We start from the raw sequence: 19630 nt of genomic DNA on the forward strand, positions 1-19630 counted from the left end.
GTGTGTGTGTGTGTGTGTGTGTGTGTGTGTGTGTGTGTGTGTGTGTGTGTGTGTGGCGCGTGCACATAGAGGTTTTACAATGATACGGAAACAACTGGTTTTAAAGCCCAATAGTTCATTAATATGTCAGGGTCTTGCACTTTGTAGTCCTGCACAGAGGCCATGGGGATTTTGAGCCATTCTTCTTGCAGAATAGTGATTGGATCACCACGTGATGCTGGCGGAGGAAATCATTTCCTGACTCGCTCATCCAAAACACCCCAAAGTGGCTCAAGAATATTGGTGAACTACACGTTCATGTTCGTCAAAGCAATCTGTCACCAGTCTTGCTGTGTGAATTGGTGCATTACCATCCTGATACACAGCAGACAGCACCACAGGAAACAAGGTTCTTTGGGGCTTCTTCACACCATAACTCTCCCAGATGTGGGAAGACAGTGAAAGGGGACTAATCGGAGAACAATACACTCACTGGTCACTTTATTAGGTACACCTTACTAGTATTGGTCCTTATTGACATGATAGCATCATGCAGTTCTCGGCTGACGTCCATGATGCAAATCTCCTGTTCCACCACATTCCTTAGGTGCTCTATTGGATTAAAATCTGGTGACTGTGGAGGCCTTTTGAGTGCAATGAACTTGAGATGAGTCGTGCTTTATGACATAGCGTGTTATCCTGCTGGAAGTAGCCATCAGAAAATGTGTACTCTGTGGTCATAAAGAGATGGACAATGGTCAATGGTCAGCAATAATACTTGGGTAGGCTGCCGCGTTGACACGATGATTAATTTGTACTAATGTACACATGGTAAAGTGTGCCAAGAAAATATCCCCCACACTATTACACCACCACCGTCAGCCACATTTTTCTAATATTCTATTGTCCAAATTTGGTAAGCCTGTGCGAATTGTATTCTCAGTTTCCTGCTCTTAGCTTACAGGAGTGGCACCCAATGTTTTCTTCTGCTGCTGTAGCCCATCCGCCTCAAGGTTCAATGTGTTGTGCGTTCAGAGATGCTCTTCTCGGTTGAAATGCTCAGATGCTGGGCTGAAATAAGTGGTTATTTGAGCTACTGTTGCCTTTTGTTTCAGCTGGAAGCAGTCTGGCCATTTTCCTCTGACCTCTGCCATCAAAAAGGCATTTGCACCTACAGAACTGCCGCTTACTGGGTATTTTCTATTTTGGACCATTCTCTGTAAACCCTAGAAATGGTTGTGCATAACAATTTTAGTAGATCAGTATTTTCTGAATTACTCAGACCAGCCCGTCTGGCACTAGCAACCATGCCACTTTCAAAGTCACTTATATCACCTTCTTCCCCATTCTGATGCTCAGTTTGAAGTGCAGCAGATTGTCTTTACCATGTCTACATGCCTAAATGCATTGAGTTGCCGCCATGTGGTTGGCTGATTAGAAATTTGTGTTTACGAGTAATTGGACAGGTGAACCTAATAAGGTGGAGGGTAGTTGTATATTTAACTTTGTCCAAAGCCCAAGATTTTTACTGCTGGCACCATTGAAAACAAAGGTTGGTATTGGCAAAAGTGGCCAACAGTTTTGATGGAAACAGAAAAGTTGAAGTGCACCTTTAATTCTGCAGTGAGTTGGGAAGCTCTGCTTTTAAGTTTTCTAGATGCAGTCTACATCACATTCGGACAATTCTTTCAAACAGCTTTCACTTACATCCACAGTTATTCCTTTTGGATGTGGTTCATCTGTCTTGGTAGTTGCTGAAATTATTCTGGACACCGTGGCTCTTGATACATCATAAAGTCTGTTGGCAGATCTATTTTAGTCACAGATCTGCCAGCGAGACACACACCAGCTATTTGTTGTCTGATATGTCACTCATAATGCTGTGCGCATTGTAACATGTTAAGCAAAACTGTGCTGTTACTCTGCTAATAAAACCTTCAAACTCTACTCTTAATAGATGATTGTGCAATCAATAAAGATTGGCCAAAAGGCTAGTAAAATTTAACCATGAAACCTCCAACTCTAACTTGTCCAGATTCATTGTACAACCTGTGTGTGTGTGTGTGTGTGTGTGTGTGTGTGTGTGTGTGTGTGTGTGTGTGTGTGTGTGTGTGTGTGTGTGTGTGTGTGTGTGTGTGTGTGTGTGTGTGTGTGTGTGTGTGTGTGTGTGTGTGTGTGTGTGTGTGTGTGTGTGTGTGTGTGTGTTTTGCATTTTTTCGCCTAAAAAAATGAAGAACGGTTTTTATTTTGCATGAAGACTCACAGGTTGATTCATACACCAATTTAAGCAAGTCCTTATTGAATTTGTCATGAATACTGAGTTTTTCTTCAAATTGACTGGTCTGAAAGTGTGGGAACCCTATCTTTAACCCTACGCATCTGTACTCGCTGTTTGTCCACTATTTTTAATTTCTTCCTTTCTTTTTTTTGGCTTTGAACTGCTCTTTTCTTCCAGATTCAGCAGCTCTGGCTATAGGCAGTTGTAGGAATACACAGCTGAAGAGTGTCTAGAGTAAGGGCTCATTTAAAATGCACAAACAACATGAAGCTACAACCAACACACTTTGTTTAATGGAGAGCGAAAGACTGTGTGCCTGTGGGAGAGAGAGGAAAAGAACGATTGCTTTGTTTGTGGATTTCAGTCTGAAGTTATGACGTATCCATAAAGGCACTACAACACTCACCTCTCGCATGCCAAGAGCACAGATTAATGTATGTACAGACACGTTCTCTATATCTGTTTATGTGTCTGATGTCAGGTCACAGCCAATGTCTCGCATCCAGTGCTCAGAATAGGCTTTTACTCATGATGCACTCTGGCAGTCAACTTCTAGATGTTATATTGTTCTTGAAGGAAGCAGCATGGCAGTACAGATGAGTGCATGGTGAAGTCTAGCATTCATATTCAAGTGTCGAGTCAATTGTAAAGTCCAGTTAAAGCAGTTTTTGTGTTTGTCTGATAAAAAATGCTAGGTTTTTGCTTTACTTTTTTTTTTGTCTTTTTATGCAGTCACCCTTTCTCTCTTAATCCATCTCATTGTGTGTGTAGTGTGAATTGCTCTAAAAGGACTAAAATTATTTCCTTTTCCCTTTTTTGTCTCTCTGTCCTTTTGCTTCATTGTGATCTCTAATCTCTCAACAAATACACAATAACAGAGTCTCAACCGAGTTTGAGAGAAGCGGGAGATTTGAGGGCTCAAGGTGAGGTGACTGTGACTTTGGAAACCATTATTTCCTTCTCTTTTTTGTGTTTTGTTGACTTTGTTTGCCTTTCCTGTTGTGAGACTGTATATTAGTTAATTTGGTACGGAGCCATTTGTATGCTTTATTAATATTAAATGGTCCAGTAATGTTTTCCCCTCCGTTTACATTGGGCTTGGCGATATAAAATATTAAAGTCCATATGAAAAAAAATTATGTGCCTTGTTAGCCCTAAACTTAAACTGTTACTCCACACCCACATTTATGTAAGAGTAGTTAAGTTACTATTGTTCTTATATTGTTCTGTTAAATACATTTTAAAGTTTGTCTCTCTCTATATGTATTTATGTATGTGTTTGTTTATGCATGTTTGGATTGGGTTTAAACACACATACATGCATTCATGCATACATGCATACATACATGCATACATACATACATACATACATACATACATACGTACAGTACATACAGTATTCAGACTTCCTAAAAGTTGCCGTTTTTAAGTTTGACACCCAGTAGTTAAACTTGGTATTGCATTCCTGAATCAAAACACAAGCAGGCACAGGTTGCCAGATTGACTTAGTTACATTTTTTTTTCAACCAGCAAGTTTTTTTTTTTTTTTTTTTTTTTTTTGACTCAAGGCCATGCGCTTTAATTTCACTCTGTTTAATTCTGTTTTCATTTAGCCTTTTGTTGTTAATGATTACTTCATTGTCAGCAACACAAATAAGTTATACTTTAAATTGCAAAATATAGAAAAAAGTTTTAAAAATTTTATCAGAATAGTCAAAACATTTTTAACTGTATTGCTCAGCCCCAATTTGTTACATTGCAATCAAATATGAGCTGCTTGTGTGCATGATTCAATCTGCTGTGCATTTGACTAGCATTAATTCTCATGCGTAATTATTAGGATTGTAACCAATGCATGCTTCTGCACTGACTGTTAACTACCATGATATAACCTCAATATAACTTTAACTGTGTGTGTACGTATATATATATTCTGACTCCAACTATATATATATATATATATATATATATATATATATATATATATATATATATATATATATATATATATATATATTTATTTATATATATATATATATATATATATATATATATATATATATATATATATATATATATATATATATACATCTAATAGAATTATTATATATATTATTATATATATCAGAATTATTAGCCCCCGTTTGAATTTATTTTCTTTTTTAAATATTTCCCAAATGATGTTTAACAGAGCAAAAATTTTCACAGTATGTCTGATAATATTTTTTCTTCTGGAGAAAGTCTTATTTGGTTTATTTCAGCTAGAGTAAAAGCAGTTTAAAAAAAATTTAAAAGCCGTTTTAAGGTAAAAATTATGTTTTTTGATTAGCCTACAGAACAAACCATTCTTATACAATAACTTGCCTAATTATCCTATAAGAGCTATAAGTTCATTGTTTTTATTTATTTTAAATTAATAATAATGTGAAAAGCAAAACTTTTTGTACTTTTCACTTCTATTGTCACTGTATAGAAGTCTTGAAAAACATCAAGTACATATTATGTTCTGTCATCATTACAAAAATAAAAGAAATCGGTTATTAGAAATGAGTTATTAAAACTATTATGTTTAGAAATGTTTAAAAAATCTCTGTTAAACAAATTGGGGAAAAAATAAAAAAGAGGGGGCTAATAATTCTGACTAACTCTCTGTTTGTGTGTGTGTGTGTGTGTGCGTGCGTGCTTTTCTTAATCCATTGCTTAACCCTTCTCTCTCCCCCCCCATTCCTGTTGTGCTTCATTTAATAGTCGCCATGTATCTGGGGATCAGCAGAAAGATGAAGGGAAAGATGGAAAAGACGGGAAACCCCGCTCTCTCCGTTTCACCTGGAGTATGAACACCACCAGCACTATGGAACCAGCAGACATCATTAATGAGATTCGCACAGTTCTGGATGCCAACAGCTGCAGTTACCAGCAACGTGAATGCTTTCTGCTTCTGTGTGCCCATGGCGACTCTCACACCGACAGCCTTGTCCAGTGGGAGATGGAGGTGTGCAAACTGCCCCGGCTCTCACTTAATGGTGTCCGTTTTAAGAGGATATCTGGCAACTCCATCGCTTTTAAAAACATTGCTTCCAAAATTGCAGGCGAACTCAAGCTATGAATATATCTTTATCTACACAGAGGAATTTATGATTCAGTTCAGTATAGGCAAACCAGTTAAGCTGTACAATCGTAAAGTAGCAGTTTACATTTTTTTTATGAACCACTTACATGTATTTGAAAAACTGTATATATTTTAACATTGCTTAAAGCAATAATTTCTTAACATCGTTCATACAGTTATGGTGTTATCGCGCAAGTCGTTAAATGCTGTATAAAAAAAGAACAGGTTTGAAACTTTCAGTGTTACGATTGTATGAACTCATTAAAAGCAGACTCATTGCCATCAGACAGATGAGTTGAAAATGATCATTAAGGATTTGTGATATTTTGCTTTATTTGAGCTTTTTAATAGCCACTGTTATGTGGTGGTTTTAAGTATTACATGTTTTGGATGGCTCTTGTGTAAAGAGTACAGCTGATCCTTGAGTTGCTTTCTTTTTAATTTTTGCTCTGCCCCTCTTTGTATTGAGGTTGCTTTGTCTGTGAAAGTGGCTACTGATTTGAGTTCAGTTTCACTGCTTGAATGTTAAGAGCAACATTTAGATGTTTTATAATTTATTTCATGTTATTGCCCACTTTATTGTATTTTGTTGTGTAAATAATTTACTTTGAGGTAATTACACATTTTCATACTGTTTTGTTGGAAACCAAGAGGACGTCTTGTAATCATTCACTTTAAAGACTCACCACAGATTTAAATAAACTATCTGTAACTTGTCACGGTGTTAATTGCAGAGATATAATACAGCTATAAAATGAACACTTGATCAGACTCTTCTTCATGTTTGATTATTTTTTCTAACACATTGTACAAAAATTGCACACAACACTTTTTCAATGAAAATAGTCTGAATATTATTTTGAATGTTTATTTATCTATTCTTTTATCAACAAACGGCTAAACTTATTTAATCAAAATTATAGCAAAAACATGACTATTTTGAAATTGTGCAACTTGAACATTTTATTTAATGTAAAATGTAACTTACCCCTTAATATATATATTAACATGCAATAATGCAGAATATGCTTGTTGCTGATTATATTTAACGTTAATTTAATTGACAAAAGTACAAAGAATTTCAGTTTTCAATGCGCAAATTAGTTGTATTCAGAAACTATAAACACACTTTGATGGCTGCCATATGCTGCACATTCCAAAAAAAGTTGAGATTAAGGCTAAATAAAAGTTTCACGAATAAATAAATTACAAAATTTAAAGGATACACTAGAGGTTGTGTTTAAGTATAAAATATTTATGTATAATTATATGTAGATTATATGTCTTATTCATGCTTTCATGACCTCTTGGTTAGACTACTGTAATGCATTGATAGGTGGTTGCCCTGTCGGCCTAACTAACAAATTTCATCTGGTTCAAAATGCAGCTGCTAGAGTGCTTTCTAGATCTAAGACAATGGTTGTATTACTGTGGTACTTTCAGCATTGCTATAGCTCCCCGTTAAACATTGTATAAATTTTCAAATCTTACAAAGCTTTGAATGGCTTAGCTCACTAGTATTGAAAGGAACTCCTACTGTGTTACAGCTGTTACATTGATTAAATTTCTACAATATCGAAATTCATTGTAGGCAGTAGATACTTCTCATATCTGGCACCTAAACTATGGAACAGCCTTTCTAGCACATCTCTTTGCATTAGCATATACATAAAATAATGCATAACTTTTGAAATACAAATCTTTTTTTAGGCTGTGTTAATTAGGGCAAGGTAACATAGTGGCTCAGTGGTTAGCACGGACCTCAAAAAAGAGAGGAGGTTGCTGGTTTGATTTACCCTGTGTTCGCGTGGGTTTGCTCCTGGTGTTCCTGTTTTCCCCACAGTCCAAAGACATGTACTATAGATAAATTGAATAAACTAAATTAGCTGTAGTCTGTGAGTGCATATGTGAATGTAAAACTGTATGAGTGTTTCCCAGTACTGGGTTGTGACTGGAAAGGCATTCGCTGCATAAAACATATAGTTGGTTGTTCATTCCACTTAGGAAACCCCTGATAAGTACAGGACTAGGCTGAAGGAAAATTAATGAATAATTAGGTCAACTGGGAGGCTCTGGTGAGTCTCTCTTGGAGTACTGAGTGTGGGAGAAAGTACTGAGAGCTGTATCAAAACAGGGCTCATAGTTATTCACGACTACCAAATATGGTCAGTATGGAGCTTCTGATTCTTACTAGTATTTTATGAAGTAATACAACGTGTTTTTTTAATCTGCCTATGGCACGTACCTACTTTGAAGATATCAAACGTTTAATTAAAATGTAAAGATGTAAATATACAGCAGATAAAATAGAAAAAAAATGTAGATAAAGAATTGTTTTGGAATCAGACTTTGACTGCAGAATTGGATTAAATTTGCCAAATCTTTATTTCTGGCACTTTTACAATGTAGATCAAAGTGTCAAAGCAGTTTAACATAGAAGATTATAGTAAATTGAAACTGTGTCAGTTCAGTTTTCAGAGTTTAGGTTCACTTTAATTCAGTTCAGTGTGGCTTAATTTTCACTGCTGAGAGTCCAAACACTGAAAAGCAAATCCATCGATGTGCAGCAGCACAGTTACTCCAAACTGGTCTGACTCAGGTTGCTATATCTTTTCAAACTGATCCGACTTACGATTTTCCGAAAACTGACCTGGAAAATTTGGAAAGTCCCATTGACTTAACGTTGGACCAAATTTTGTGACATCATAACTTTCCAACAAACTGTTATGCAGTCTTAAGGTTATGCTCATTTAACTTTAGACTACCTATCTGCCAATCATTAATGACATTTTAACTTACTAGACACACCCTAGCAACCACTTACAGCACCCTAGCAACTGTCCCATACACTTCCATAATAAAAAAAAAACTGCCATTGACTTTACACTGGACATACTAACAACATACCAATTCACACATACTAACAAAACCTACTAATCATACTAGCAACATACTAATTCATACTAAATTCATTCTAACGACATGCTAGTTTATACTAGAAACATGCTAGTGACATGCTAGTTCATACTAAAACCATGCTAACAATATGCTGATTTATTCTAGAAACATGGTCATTTATATTGGCAACTGCACAGCAACCACTCAGAACACCTTAGCAACCTCTCTCTCTCTCTCTCTCTCTCTCTCTCTCTCTCTCTCTCTCTCTCTCTCTCTCTCTCACAATCTCTCTCTCTCTCTCTCTCTCTCTCAATTGAATTCAATAATTGCTTTGTTGGCATGACACAATGTTACAAATGTATTGCCAAAGCAGTTATAAAGTTTTCATAAAATTAAAATAACATACTTATTTGATAAAAACACAGTAAACAGTAGTAGTAGCAGTAGTAGTAGTAGTACTTGTAAAAAGGATGTATATACGTATAATAATTAAATAAAAATATAAATAATATATTATTCAATATATCATATTATTGTTCAATTTATCACATTATTATTCAATATATCATATAATTCACATCATATTATTAATTTATAACAATTACAACATTAATAGATCAGAATAAACTGTACATTTAACAATCAACATTTTAGGATAAAGCAGTAAAAACAGCAATCAGCTCTGTTTCTCTATCTGAGTGGACTCTTTGACCTGCGTGTGTGTTTATGAGGTAACGTTTTATCTCCTCTCTTGGCTTTTACAAGAATGTTCGGCTGAGTGAGTTTTCTGCACTGTGTCGCCATCTATAATGGATCAGCTGATCGGTGTGCCTTTTAACATCAGAATGACTGTTAGATCTAATCGCAGCCTTTTCTGATGAGCATGTAACCAATCATATTCATTTAAGACCTTGCTTAACAATGCTCAAAAAGCAAGAGAGATAATATTTACATTAGTTTATTTGCTATAAATGCTCATGTTATTCTATGCAAGTCCTTGAGTTTTGTTTGATACTTTCAAAAATACTTCTTCTTTGAGCAGGTAACATTAAAGGTACAGTTCATTTATCTGACTGCTTATTACAAATAATAGTTAAAGATATTTATAAATTATACATTTTAATACAAGAATTATTGTGTTATCATATGTGAGATATCGTATTGAACCAAATCGATGGCATTAGAATTGTAACCGAACCAAACTGTGAGATAGGTGTAGGTTCACACCCTTGTTATTTATACTAAAATAAACTTGTGTTTGGTTTTCATAGTTTTAATGGAAACTAGCACTGTTTCTCAATTCCAAGAACGCAGAGAACGGACTTGTGTTCTTGTGGAGACCGGTCTTGCCAGGTGTCCTCGGAAGAACGAACTCAGGAGACCGCGAGGGCAGAGAACGCGTCCTTTGAGAATTGAGATGCTGCGTTTTTCCTGATGGTCACATGACCTTCACGTGTTTTAAATGGTAAATTATTTAAACATTACAGCATTCATACAATGATTTATTGTTTTTCCCCTTTTCAAAATATATACTTTGCATAAAAACATTATAAATATATGTTGCACAACATAAATAAAACAGATTTTAATGCGAATTTCAGCAAACAAACACCCTTAATGTGTTTATTCTTTAAGATGTCCATGGTAATGTATACTGTCACCGTTTCATTTAGGGAAACTCCTGAGGTAAATAAGTCATATTTATGAACTTTAATAATAAATCTAAATAAAATGCTGCGCTTCCCACCTTCAGTCACAATGACTTCTGGGACTTCCAGAGCGAGTTCGGTGCTCAAGTCTGCATCGGTGCGTCCTCGATATCAAGAACACATCCGGGAAGTTTCACGCGTCCTCCGTACTTGCGGTCTTGAGTATTGGAACTGAACTTAGGCAGCTGATGATGACGTTTCACAAGGACGAAAGACCGCTGAAGAATGCATATTGAGAAACAGCCTAGATCTAATTTTGACAATTACACTCTAGCATATGCAGCTTGGTCAAGTTGGTTTTAGGTTTCATGCATGAAGTTTTAGGGATCATGGGAAAATTACATTCACAGAACCAAGACGCACAGTAACGAAAAAGACTACTACAGGGAACAAAGCTACTATACTGTACCTCTAACTATATAGTACATACAAAGCTGAAATTGGCAATATCTCTTCTCATAAGTATACAGAGCATATGTAGTAAAACATTTTCCAGGTAATTCACCTTAAATGTTATTGTCTTACATTTTACTCTTTATTTATGTACATCTCACAAATATTTGGGAAAAAAACATGTTTACAGTAATTCACCAGATGTAATTTTCTCATTCTTAAATATGTTCACATTCCTGGAGACTAATGTAACCCAATTAACCTAGGTTATTAATGAAAAGTAGAAGTGATGTGAAAAAAGTAAAAGAAAGCAAGGAAAATTAGACATTTAATCAATCTGTATTAATGTCATGGGCCCTTTAAGAGTCAACAGGAAAGCGAGCAAAACTACACCAACATACCATATTTGGTCAATAGAGGATGTTATGATTGAAAAAAGCTACAGTTGAGAAAGTTACAGTTGAAAAGTTATGGTTGAGGATATTAAATGATGCAGAGAGATGATCGAGAGAGAGAGAGCAACAGAGAGAAACTGGCCAAAGATGGCAATATCTGTTGAAAAAAAAATTAAAGACCTGTGAGCGATGTGTAAAACGAAAGACCCCTCCTGAAAGAGCTGCACCCCTGGTGAACATCACAACCAGCAGACCCCTTGAACTAGTCTGCATAGACTACTTGTCACTGGAGCCTGATCAAAGTAACACTAAAGATACCCTTGTGATTACTGATTATTTCACCAAGTATGCTGTTACCAGGAACCAGAAAGCTGAAACTGTAGCTAAATGCTTGTGGGACAACTTTTGTGTCAATTTTGGGTTTCCTGAAAGAATCCTCATTGATCAGGGACCCGACTTTGAGTCAAGATTAATTAAAGAACTTTGTGGCATAGCAGGAATAAGAAAAGTAAGAACTACACCTTACCATCCCAGAGGCAACTCCGTAGAATGTTTTAACAGAACATTGCTTCAAATGTTAGGGACCTTGGAGGATAAACAAAAGACCTGTTGGAAAGACTTTGTTAAAGCATTAGTCCATGCTCACAATTGCACTCGTAATGACACAACAGAGGGTGAAGCAGTAGCGCAGTAGGTAGTGCTGTCGCCTCACAGCAAGAAGGTCTCTGGTTCGAACCTCGGCTCAGTTGGCATTTCTGTGTGGAGTTTGCATGTTCTCCCTGCCTTTGCATGGGTTTCTTCCGGGACATGCGGTACAGGTAAGTTGGGTAGGCTAAATTGTCCGTAGTGTATGAGTGTCTGTGCGAATGTGTGTGTGCAGGCCCGTGCAGAGACCGTCCAAAGGGCATGTACAGGATCAAATTTTTAAAAGGGGGGGGGGGGGGGGGGTGTCACGCGCGTTCTGATCAGCTGTGTTGTCGCGCGGGGGCCCTTTTGATCATTTTGGAAGGGCACATTCTATCCAAGACTAAAAAGGGCATGTGCACTGCACAGGTTGAGCCCTATGTGTGCACGTGCCTGTGTGTGTGGATGTTTCCCAGAGATGGGTTGTGGCTGGAAGGTCATCCGCTGCTGGAAGCTTCATTCCGCTGTGGCGACCCCAGATTACTAAGCCAACAAGAAAATGAATGAATGAATGACACAACAGGATTCTCACCTTACGAGCTGATGTTTGGGAGACAGCCTCTGCTACCAGTAGACATAGTATTTGGTTTACCTGCTGCTGAGTCATCCCCATCTCATTCCATTTATGTGAGAAATCTGAAAGATCGCTTAGAAGAAAGCTATGGGATAGCTACTGAGAATGCCACAAAATTAGCATTAAGAAACAAGAAAGGATTTGATGAGCGAGCGGTCAACTCATTCCTTGAGGTTGGAGGTCGTGTTCTGGTACGAAATGTCAAGCTAAGAGGAAAGCATAAATTGGCTTATAAGTAAGAGAAAGAAATCTATGTTGTGCTAAAGAAGGTGGGAGACTTACCTTTTTATACTGCTCGTCCAGAAGGCAGGGATAGTCCACTTCGCACACTGCATCGAGACTTAGTGCTGCCCTGTGGATTCTTACAGGAAAGCATGCCTGAGCCAGTAAAATCAAAACCACCCTGCAGACCTAGAACTCGAGCAAACACTGGTGCAAGAGAACCTGAAAGTATCACTGAGATTTCTGACTCTGAAGATGATTCAATGGACCACTACTCACGTAGACACTTACCAAAAATAGACAGCAGAATCCTCTTCAATCCAAGACATGTGGAGCCTTCAAGAGACAGGCTGATGGCAGAACTTTCTAGTAAAACAAGAGTTGTGAAAAGTAAAATCACTGACTGTCCTGCAATGGAGATACCACAAAAGAACTTGCCTTACTTACCTGAAGATGAAGACTGCCCAATGAGTGAACCTGAAAGAGAGAACAACTATAATAGATTTTGTTGGAACAGATATGTTGAGAAACTTACCTGTAGTAAATGATCCAGAACTATTGGAACAGAGAGATGAGCTGGAAATATCGAGTGAAATAGATATTGAAGCTGATCAGAGAAATCTTCACAGTGGCTAGGCAGTGATCGACCAGGTTGAAAGAAATAAGTTGAGACGTTCTCAAAGACACCGTAAGCCACCACAAAGGCTACAGTACTCTCAATTGGGAAATCCCCTTTCTCTGGTTATACAATCCTTACTACAAGGTCCATGTACAGCGTTCACTGCATCTTTAAAGGAGTCTAATTGCCCCGGAGAAGCCTCTCTTTTAGACAGAAAATGTTCTGTACCTTCTGTACCTGCATAGATTCCAGGCGGGGAGAATGTAACCCAGATAACCTAGTTGAAAAAATAGAAGTGATGTGAAAAAAGACAAAGAAAGCAAGGAAAATGAGCCATTTAATCATTCTGTATTAAAGTCATGGGCCCTTTAAGAGTCAACGGGAGAGCTAGCGAGACTACACCGACGCACCATATTTGGTCAATAGTGGAAGTTATGATTGGAAAAGCTACAGTTGAGAAAGTTACAGTTGACAAGTTACGGTTAAGAAGATTAAATGATGCAGAAAGATGATCGAGAGAGAGACGAGACAGCAACAGAGAGAAATCAAGAGGCTCACCACATTCAAGAAATCGCCGTTGGAATGATATCTAAGCGAGAAGCAGATGTGGTGTAGCTTGTAAGCAGATACTGACACGGATCTGAAGAGAATTTTATTGATGAAAATACACCTTTTCACTTTGGCTGGGTTTTTTGTGTGAGTCAAAGCATCTGTGACGAGACTGATTCACGCTGGACTCGAGGAGAAACTTACATCACGGCGAGCCACCCACAGAACCGACTCACCTGTTAGACTGTGTCTTTAAGCCACCAGACTGGTAGGAGAGTTCTTTTGATTTGTTTGGAGAAACAAGACTCGGACTCATCGTGACCCTCCTGTTTTCTTCTTTCTTTTCCCTTGTATCCATAACAGGAAACACTGACTGGAATTGAACTATGAAAATCGGCAGTTCTCTTGCACAGAATCTTTGACATTGAACTGTGAACGACAAACAGTGAAACGAATCATTTGAAAAGCAAAACAAAAGCTGCGTCCCAAATCGCATACTTATACACTATTCTACGACATTTTGTTGTATAAATAGTGCAAGTAATATGTTCACTCTGAAAACTCTAAAAATAATTAATGCCCTTTAATTGCCTGGATGATGCACTCATTCAGCCACTAAAATGAAGTGTGTAATGATGGACACTTCACGCACCGCAGGTTTGCTCACGTAGCGGAAGAGCAAAGCTATCGGGCGCACATGTTGGATAACTTTGTTTATTTTGGATGGTGGAAGCAAAATTCTCCTACGAGAGAGATTATAGCGCCTCCCGATGGTGAATGCGGTTATACTCACGCCAGGTATTATTTGATAATTCGGTCGTTTAATTCACTGATTTGGCAACCGTCAAACGTCATCAGGGAAACGGTTTGAATTTGACACTGCATTTATATACTACCCTGTTGAGTGTGTAAGTGCATAAGTACATAGTGCATGAGTGCATAGTGTGCCATTCGGGATGCAGCTATATTCTTTTGAACAGCAAAATGAATCATTTGAGCAGCGAAACGATTCATTTAAACTGTGACACGAATCTTGAACAGCGAAGTGATTCTTTTAAACAGCAAAACGATTCTTTTGAACAGAGTAACGATTCTTTGAACAGTGAGGTGATTCATTTGAATAGTGTAACGATCTTTTGAACAGAGAGGTGATTCATTCGAACAGAAAGTGTGAATATTGATTTCCTGCACTTTGAGTTGAGTTGGTTTATTTATTATTGATTTATTTCTCTATTTTCTTTTATTGATTACATCTGAGAATGCAGAGTATTTTTATCACAATTTATTGCTTTCTTTACTTTATTTTATACAAAGGGTAACGCAGTGTTGTAGTTTTTCAAGATATTTATTTTTTATTTTGTACAAGTGTTTGAATCTTCCTGATTGTCTTGATTATACTTTCTTCAAACTGTATATTGAGTTCATGTTCATCCGTGTTAAAAAAAGAGAAAAATCATTTACTTTTTATTATTACAGTTTATAATTGAACCTATTTATACATACATACTTATATATGTTAAACAGAAATCTACAAACATAACATTTTTCTAATTATATAAACTATATTGAAGAAAGAAACTAACTGTGTTTGATTATTCACTCACCTGCTGTTCTGCTTTTCTTCCTCCAGTAGCCGTTCTTTCTCTTCTAATCAATTGGCCCACATTGAAAAATACACAAGCGCGATAAATCAAATCGTACTTGCTCCACTAAATTAGCTTACTAAAGAAAATATTTTCCCAATATTTCCCAATATTTTCCCAATAAGATTTTTTTAGAGTACACAAATACTGAAGAAAATCTTTCACAGTAAATCACCTAACTGTAATTTTTGTTCATTTTAAAGGATGCAGCACATTCCCATAGGCCAGAATGACTTAATACAGGTGAATTTTTAGCCATATTTTCATTCATATTTGTACAGTACCCTTTGGAATGACAAAATTACAGTTAAAGGTGCAGTAGATGATCTGCATTTAACGTAAGCATATTAGCTTTGAACATTCACATACCTCCCCTGCCATCCAAAGCCACGCCTCCTTTACTCATGAACTGAAAATATGACCATAGACATCCTTATATAACGTCAGATCGTGTTATTCACCATTTACAAAACATATAATCAGTCAATGACCATAAAATACAAGATTGTTCACAGTCAATTGAATAGTTGCTAATGTTGTTTTGAAGTCATTTCAGACTGAATATTCAAGGTAACGTTAGAGTGGGAACGTGTCACAAGCTGTCACTGTTCAAAACTGAACAAATGTGTGAATATAAATCAAACTTCACCTCAGTAAAGGTGGTTAGGTGAAAAAGCGCTATTTATGTATGTTTTCTTATTCAACTAAATAAAAATCATTCAAAAAGGTGTGCTAAAAACAATATGTGCTAAAAATATCCTGTCACCTATTAAACTTTTTATTACTATCCCAGTTATTTATAAAACTGAGCACATACAGTTGACGTCAGAATTATTAGCTCCCCTGTTTATTTTGTCCCCACTTTCTGTTTAACGGAGAGAAGAAACACATTTCTAAACAAAATAACTCATTTCTAATAATTTATTTATTTTATCTTTGCCATGATGACACTAAATAATATTTGACTTGATATTTTTCAAGAAACTTCTATACAGCTTAAAGTGACATTTAAAGGAATAACTAGGTTAATTAGGTCAACTAGACAGGTTAGGGTCATTAGGCAAGTTATTATATAACAATGGACTATCAAAAAAAATATATAGCTTAAAGAGGCTAATAATTTTGACCTGTAAAAAATAAAACTGCTTTTATTCTAAATGAAATAAAACAAATAAGACTTTCTTCAGAAGAAAAAATATTATCAGACATACTGTTAGCATGTTCTGTTAAACATTATTCGGGAAATATTTAAAAAAGAAAAAACAATTTAAAGGGGGGCTAATAATTCATCTGTACACATGCAAGCAGATTACTTAAAGGAACATTCCACGTTTTTGGACATAGATTCATTTTACAATTCTCCTAGAGTTCAACATTTGAACAATTGAACAATTCAACAGTTGAACAATTTTTGAATCCACTAAGCCAATCACGACATCTGGTTGTGGCACTTAGCTTAATATAAATCATTAAATCAGTTTGACAATAAGCACCTCACTTTAGAATCTTACTTTAAAATGACCAAATAGTTAGAATATTTTTACAATTTAAATCATTCTTATTTAAAGTTAATTCTTAGTAAATTATTGTATTTATTTGTTGCACTTAAAATAATGGGTTCTTTTTTATTTTATTATCAATTTATATTATTTTTATGCAATTTCCTGTGTCAGCTGAATCTTTGGGGGAACATTTTGCAGAGTTTACATGTTGTTTTATTTCATAAAGTACAAGTTTATTTCAAACTGCATCTACATTTTGTGATTAAAAAAAATTCAATACATATTTTATCAATGAGGATTTCTTTCAAATCTTGTCTCGTCTTGTTTTTGTGTCTCGATAAAAATGTGTCTCATCTTACCCCCATTTAATGAATGTACTGTAAGTTAAAATGTTTCAAATGTTACTGGTTGAAACCTGAAGTGGCAATGAGGTCTTAAAATCTATGGAAAGAATCTTAAAAATGTCTTAAGAGCTAATGAATTTAACTCCATAATTCCTGTATATACTATAAAAAAATGTTTGTTTGGTTTTTAAGTGGTAGCGGTTGTTTTCGACTGAAACAACAACAACAACAACAAATAAGCACAAGCACATAATTTCTGTTCAATTTGATTAAGATTTTAGAAATATGTGTATCACAGGACTAATTCGGTTTGACAGTCGAGAAGAGGCTCTTTGAGAGGCTTAGAGAGTATTGGTCTACAACAGAAAAAATATTTTGATCAAAACCATTAACAAGCCATACCAGTAAAACTCAAATAGTGTTTAAAAACACTGGTAAATAGTTTTTAAAGAAAAGTGCTGAAAAACACTAATTGATTATGTTTTAATAGTGCATTGAAAACGGATTGAAAACAGAGAAAAAAAAACATGGATTACCACCTTCCATCTTCACAAAGCACCCATCAGTCATTAAAACTAAGCACATGCATGTACAAATGCATAATCTATGATTGCCTCTTTATATCAGTGATTTAAAATCTATTTGGTTTATACATCTATACACCATCTATAACAGTTTTGCTATTTTACTTTATTTTTTAACTAAAACTGAATCTGTCAAAAATAATTTAAAAAATATCTAGTCAAATATTATTTACTGTCATCATGGCAAAGGTAAAAGAAATCAGTTATTAGAAATGAGTTATTAAAACTATTATGTTTAGAAATGTGTTAAAAAAATCTCCTCTCTGTTAAACAGAATTTATGGGGAAAAAAATGAACAGTGGGGCTAATAATTCCAGGGTCTAATAAATCTGACTTCCACTGTACAGTGTGTATATATAGAGTTGAAGTCAGAATTATTGTGCCCCCTGAATTATTAGCCCCCCTGTTTATTTTTTCACCTTATTTCTGTTTATCAGAGAGATTTTTTTTCAACATATTTCTAAACATAATAGTTTTACTAACACATTTCTAATAACTGATTTCTTTTATCTTTGCCATGATGAAAGTAAAAAATATTTTCCTAGATATTTTTCAAGACACTTCTATACAGCTTAAAGTGAAATTTAAAGGCTTAACTAGATTTATTAGGTTAACTAGGCAGGCTAGGGTAATTAGGCAAGTTATTGTATAACGATGGTTTGTTCTGTTGATTTTTTTTTTAAAAAGCCTAAAAGGGCTAATAATTTTGTCCTTTAAACGGTGTTTAAAAAAGTAAAATCTGCTTTTATTCTAGTCGAAATTAAACAAATAAGACTTTCTCCAGAAGAAAATATATTATCGGACATACTGTGAAAATGTCTTTGCTCTGAAAACATCATTTGGGAAATATTAAAAAAAAAAGAGAAAAAAATTATTATATACACTGTTTTAGACAGAACTGAATCAACAGTGAACAAAATGGAGAATGAGAGCATAGTGTGGTCAGCCACGGCACCATCAAATAAATTGGCCAAACAGTAAATCTTATTGGCTCATACCATTATTTAAAAACTAATTGGCTGATATATCAACCTTGGTGATAATGCAAGATTGGCAGCAAGTTTACAACCTTCTCTGCTTCTCTTAATTCCTCAGTCTCAGGTTTCCAAACACTGGAAAATAAATGTTCTATGGTGGTGCTGATAACAGACATCTTGAATGTTATTCAAATGCATCAGCTATTGCCTTTTTAGCACATAAATGATGGTCAGATTTTTAATTTTTTGCTAATTTTTTAACTGATATTATTTTTGTTAAATGAAGGTGCAGGAGTAGTAGCAATTTTGTACTTTAAAATGTATGACAATGAATTTAATTAGATTTTGTTGTGATTTTGCTCACATTTTAACATTATAAGGCTGAATGGCATGAAATGTCATCAGTATCGAGACATTTCCCAGTAATTCTCTGTTGCAATCGGGATATCACAATACTTAACCCCCGAAAAAGTCAAAGCACAGCAAACACTACCAGATTACTATACTATAAATACAGCACTACAATAAACAAAAGAGAGAGATCGACTTCACTTGCCTGTTTTATGATGATTTGATCAGCAGTAGCTTGACATTATGCTGAGGGTTTTCCTCGTCTAATTGCTTATTATTCTGTCCTTGTCACTATAAATATATATATATATATATATATATATATATATATATATATATATATATATATATAAGGTTGTTAAAACTATTAGGGAGACTTGTCATGTTACTGATTCTATTAGGTGCACCTGTAGCTGTTATTTTTATTATGGGATTGTTATTCTTATGATTATTATTAATCATTAATTTTCTGCAGAATGTAATATGTATGAATGTACTATGAATGTACTATAATACAGGCTCAGGAAAACATGGGTGTATCTTTTACAATTAAAAAAACAACATAAATGTATGTAATGTATGCAAAGAATTGGTTTCTTATTATGAGATTATATGCACAAAAACTCACAATGAAAAAGTTAAATATATTTCCGCTAAATAATTAAGACAGGAAAACAAACAAGATTTAGGCTGGTTACTTGAAAATTTGTTATTATTTTTTTTCAAACCTGCAATTTCTTTAAAGTTGTTCCGCTTGTAACGTCAGTCACATGATAATGTAAACATAGTGGATGACATGCAATCTTATTTATACTTAATG

General features: G+C 35.3%; 3 protein-coding genes across 15 annotated transcripts in view; 2 read left to right on the plus strand and 1 right to left on the minus strand.

Annotated features, from left to right (window-relative positions):
* The window catches only part of mark3a (MAP/microtubule affinity-regulating kinase 3a), an 88095-nt gene extending 81958 nt beyond the window's left edge, over positions 1-6137 (plus strand). For 6 of the 13 annotated variants that reach the window (XM_087277544.1, XM_087277542.1, XM_087277543.1 and 3 more), the window contains one exon: positions 5006-6137. In XM_087277544.1, coding sequence (XP_087133670.1) covers positions 5006-5094 — 89 coding nt within the window. In that variant the 3' untranslated portion in view covers positions 5095-6137. 13 annotated transcript variants of the gene reach the window in all.
* Positions 1-19630, plus strand: part of LOC147841024 (uncharacterized) — a 485466-nt gene that overhangs the window by 110359 nt on the left and 355477 nt on the right. The gene's annotated exons all lie outside the window — the stretch shown is intronic.
* The window catches only part of LOC147834160 (uncharacterized), a 439063-nt gene that overhangs the window by 87490 nt on the left and 331943 nt on the right, over positions 1-19630 (minus strand). The gene's annotated exons all lie outside the window — the stretch shown is intronic.

This window comes from Danio rerio, chromosome 13, assembly GCF_052040795.2.
Source record: "Danio rerio strain M-AB ecotype USA chromosome 13, GRCz13ab, whole genome shotgun sequence".
NCBI lineage: Eukaryota > Metazoa > Chordata > Actinopteri > Cypriniformes > Danionidae > Danio > Danio rerio.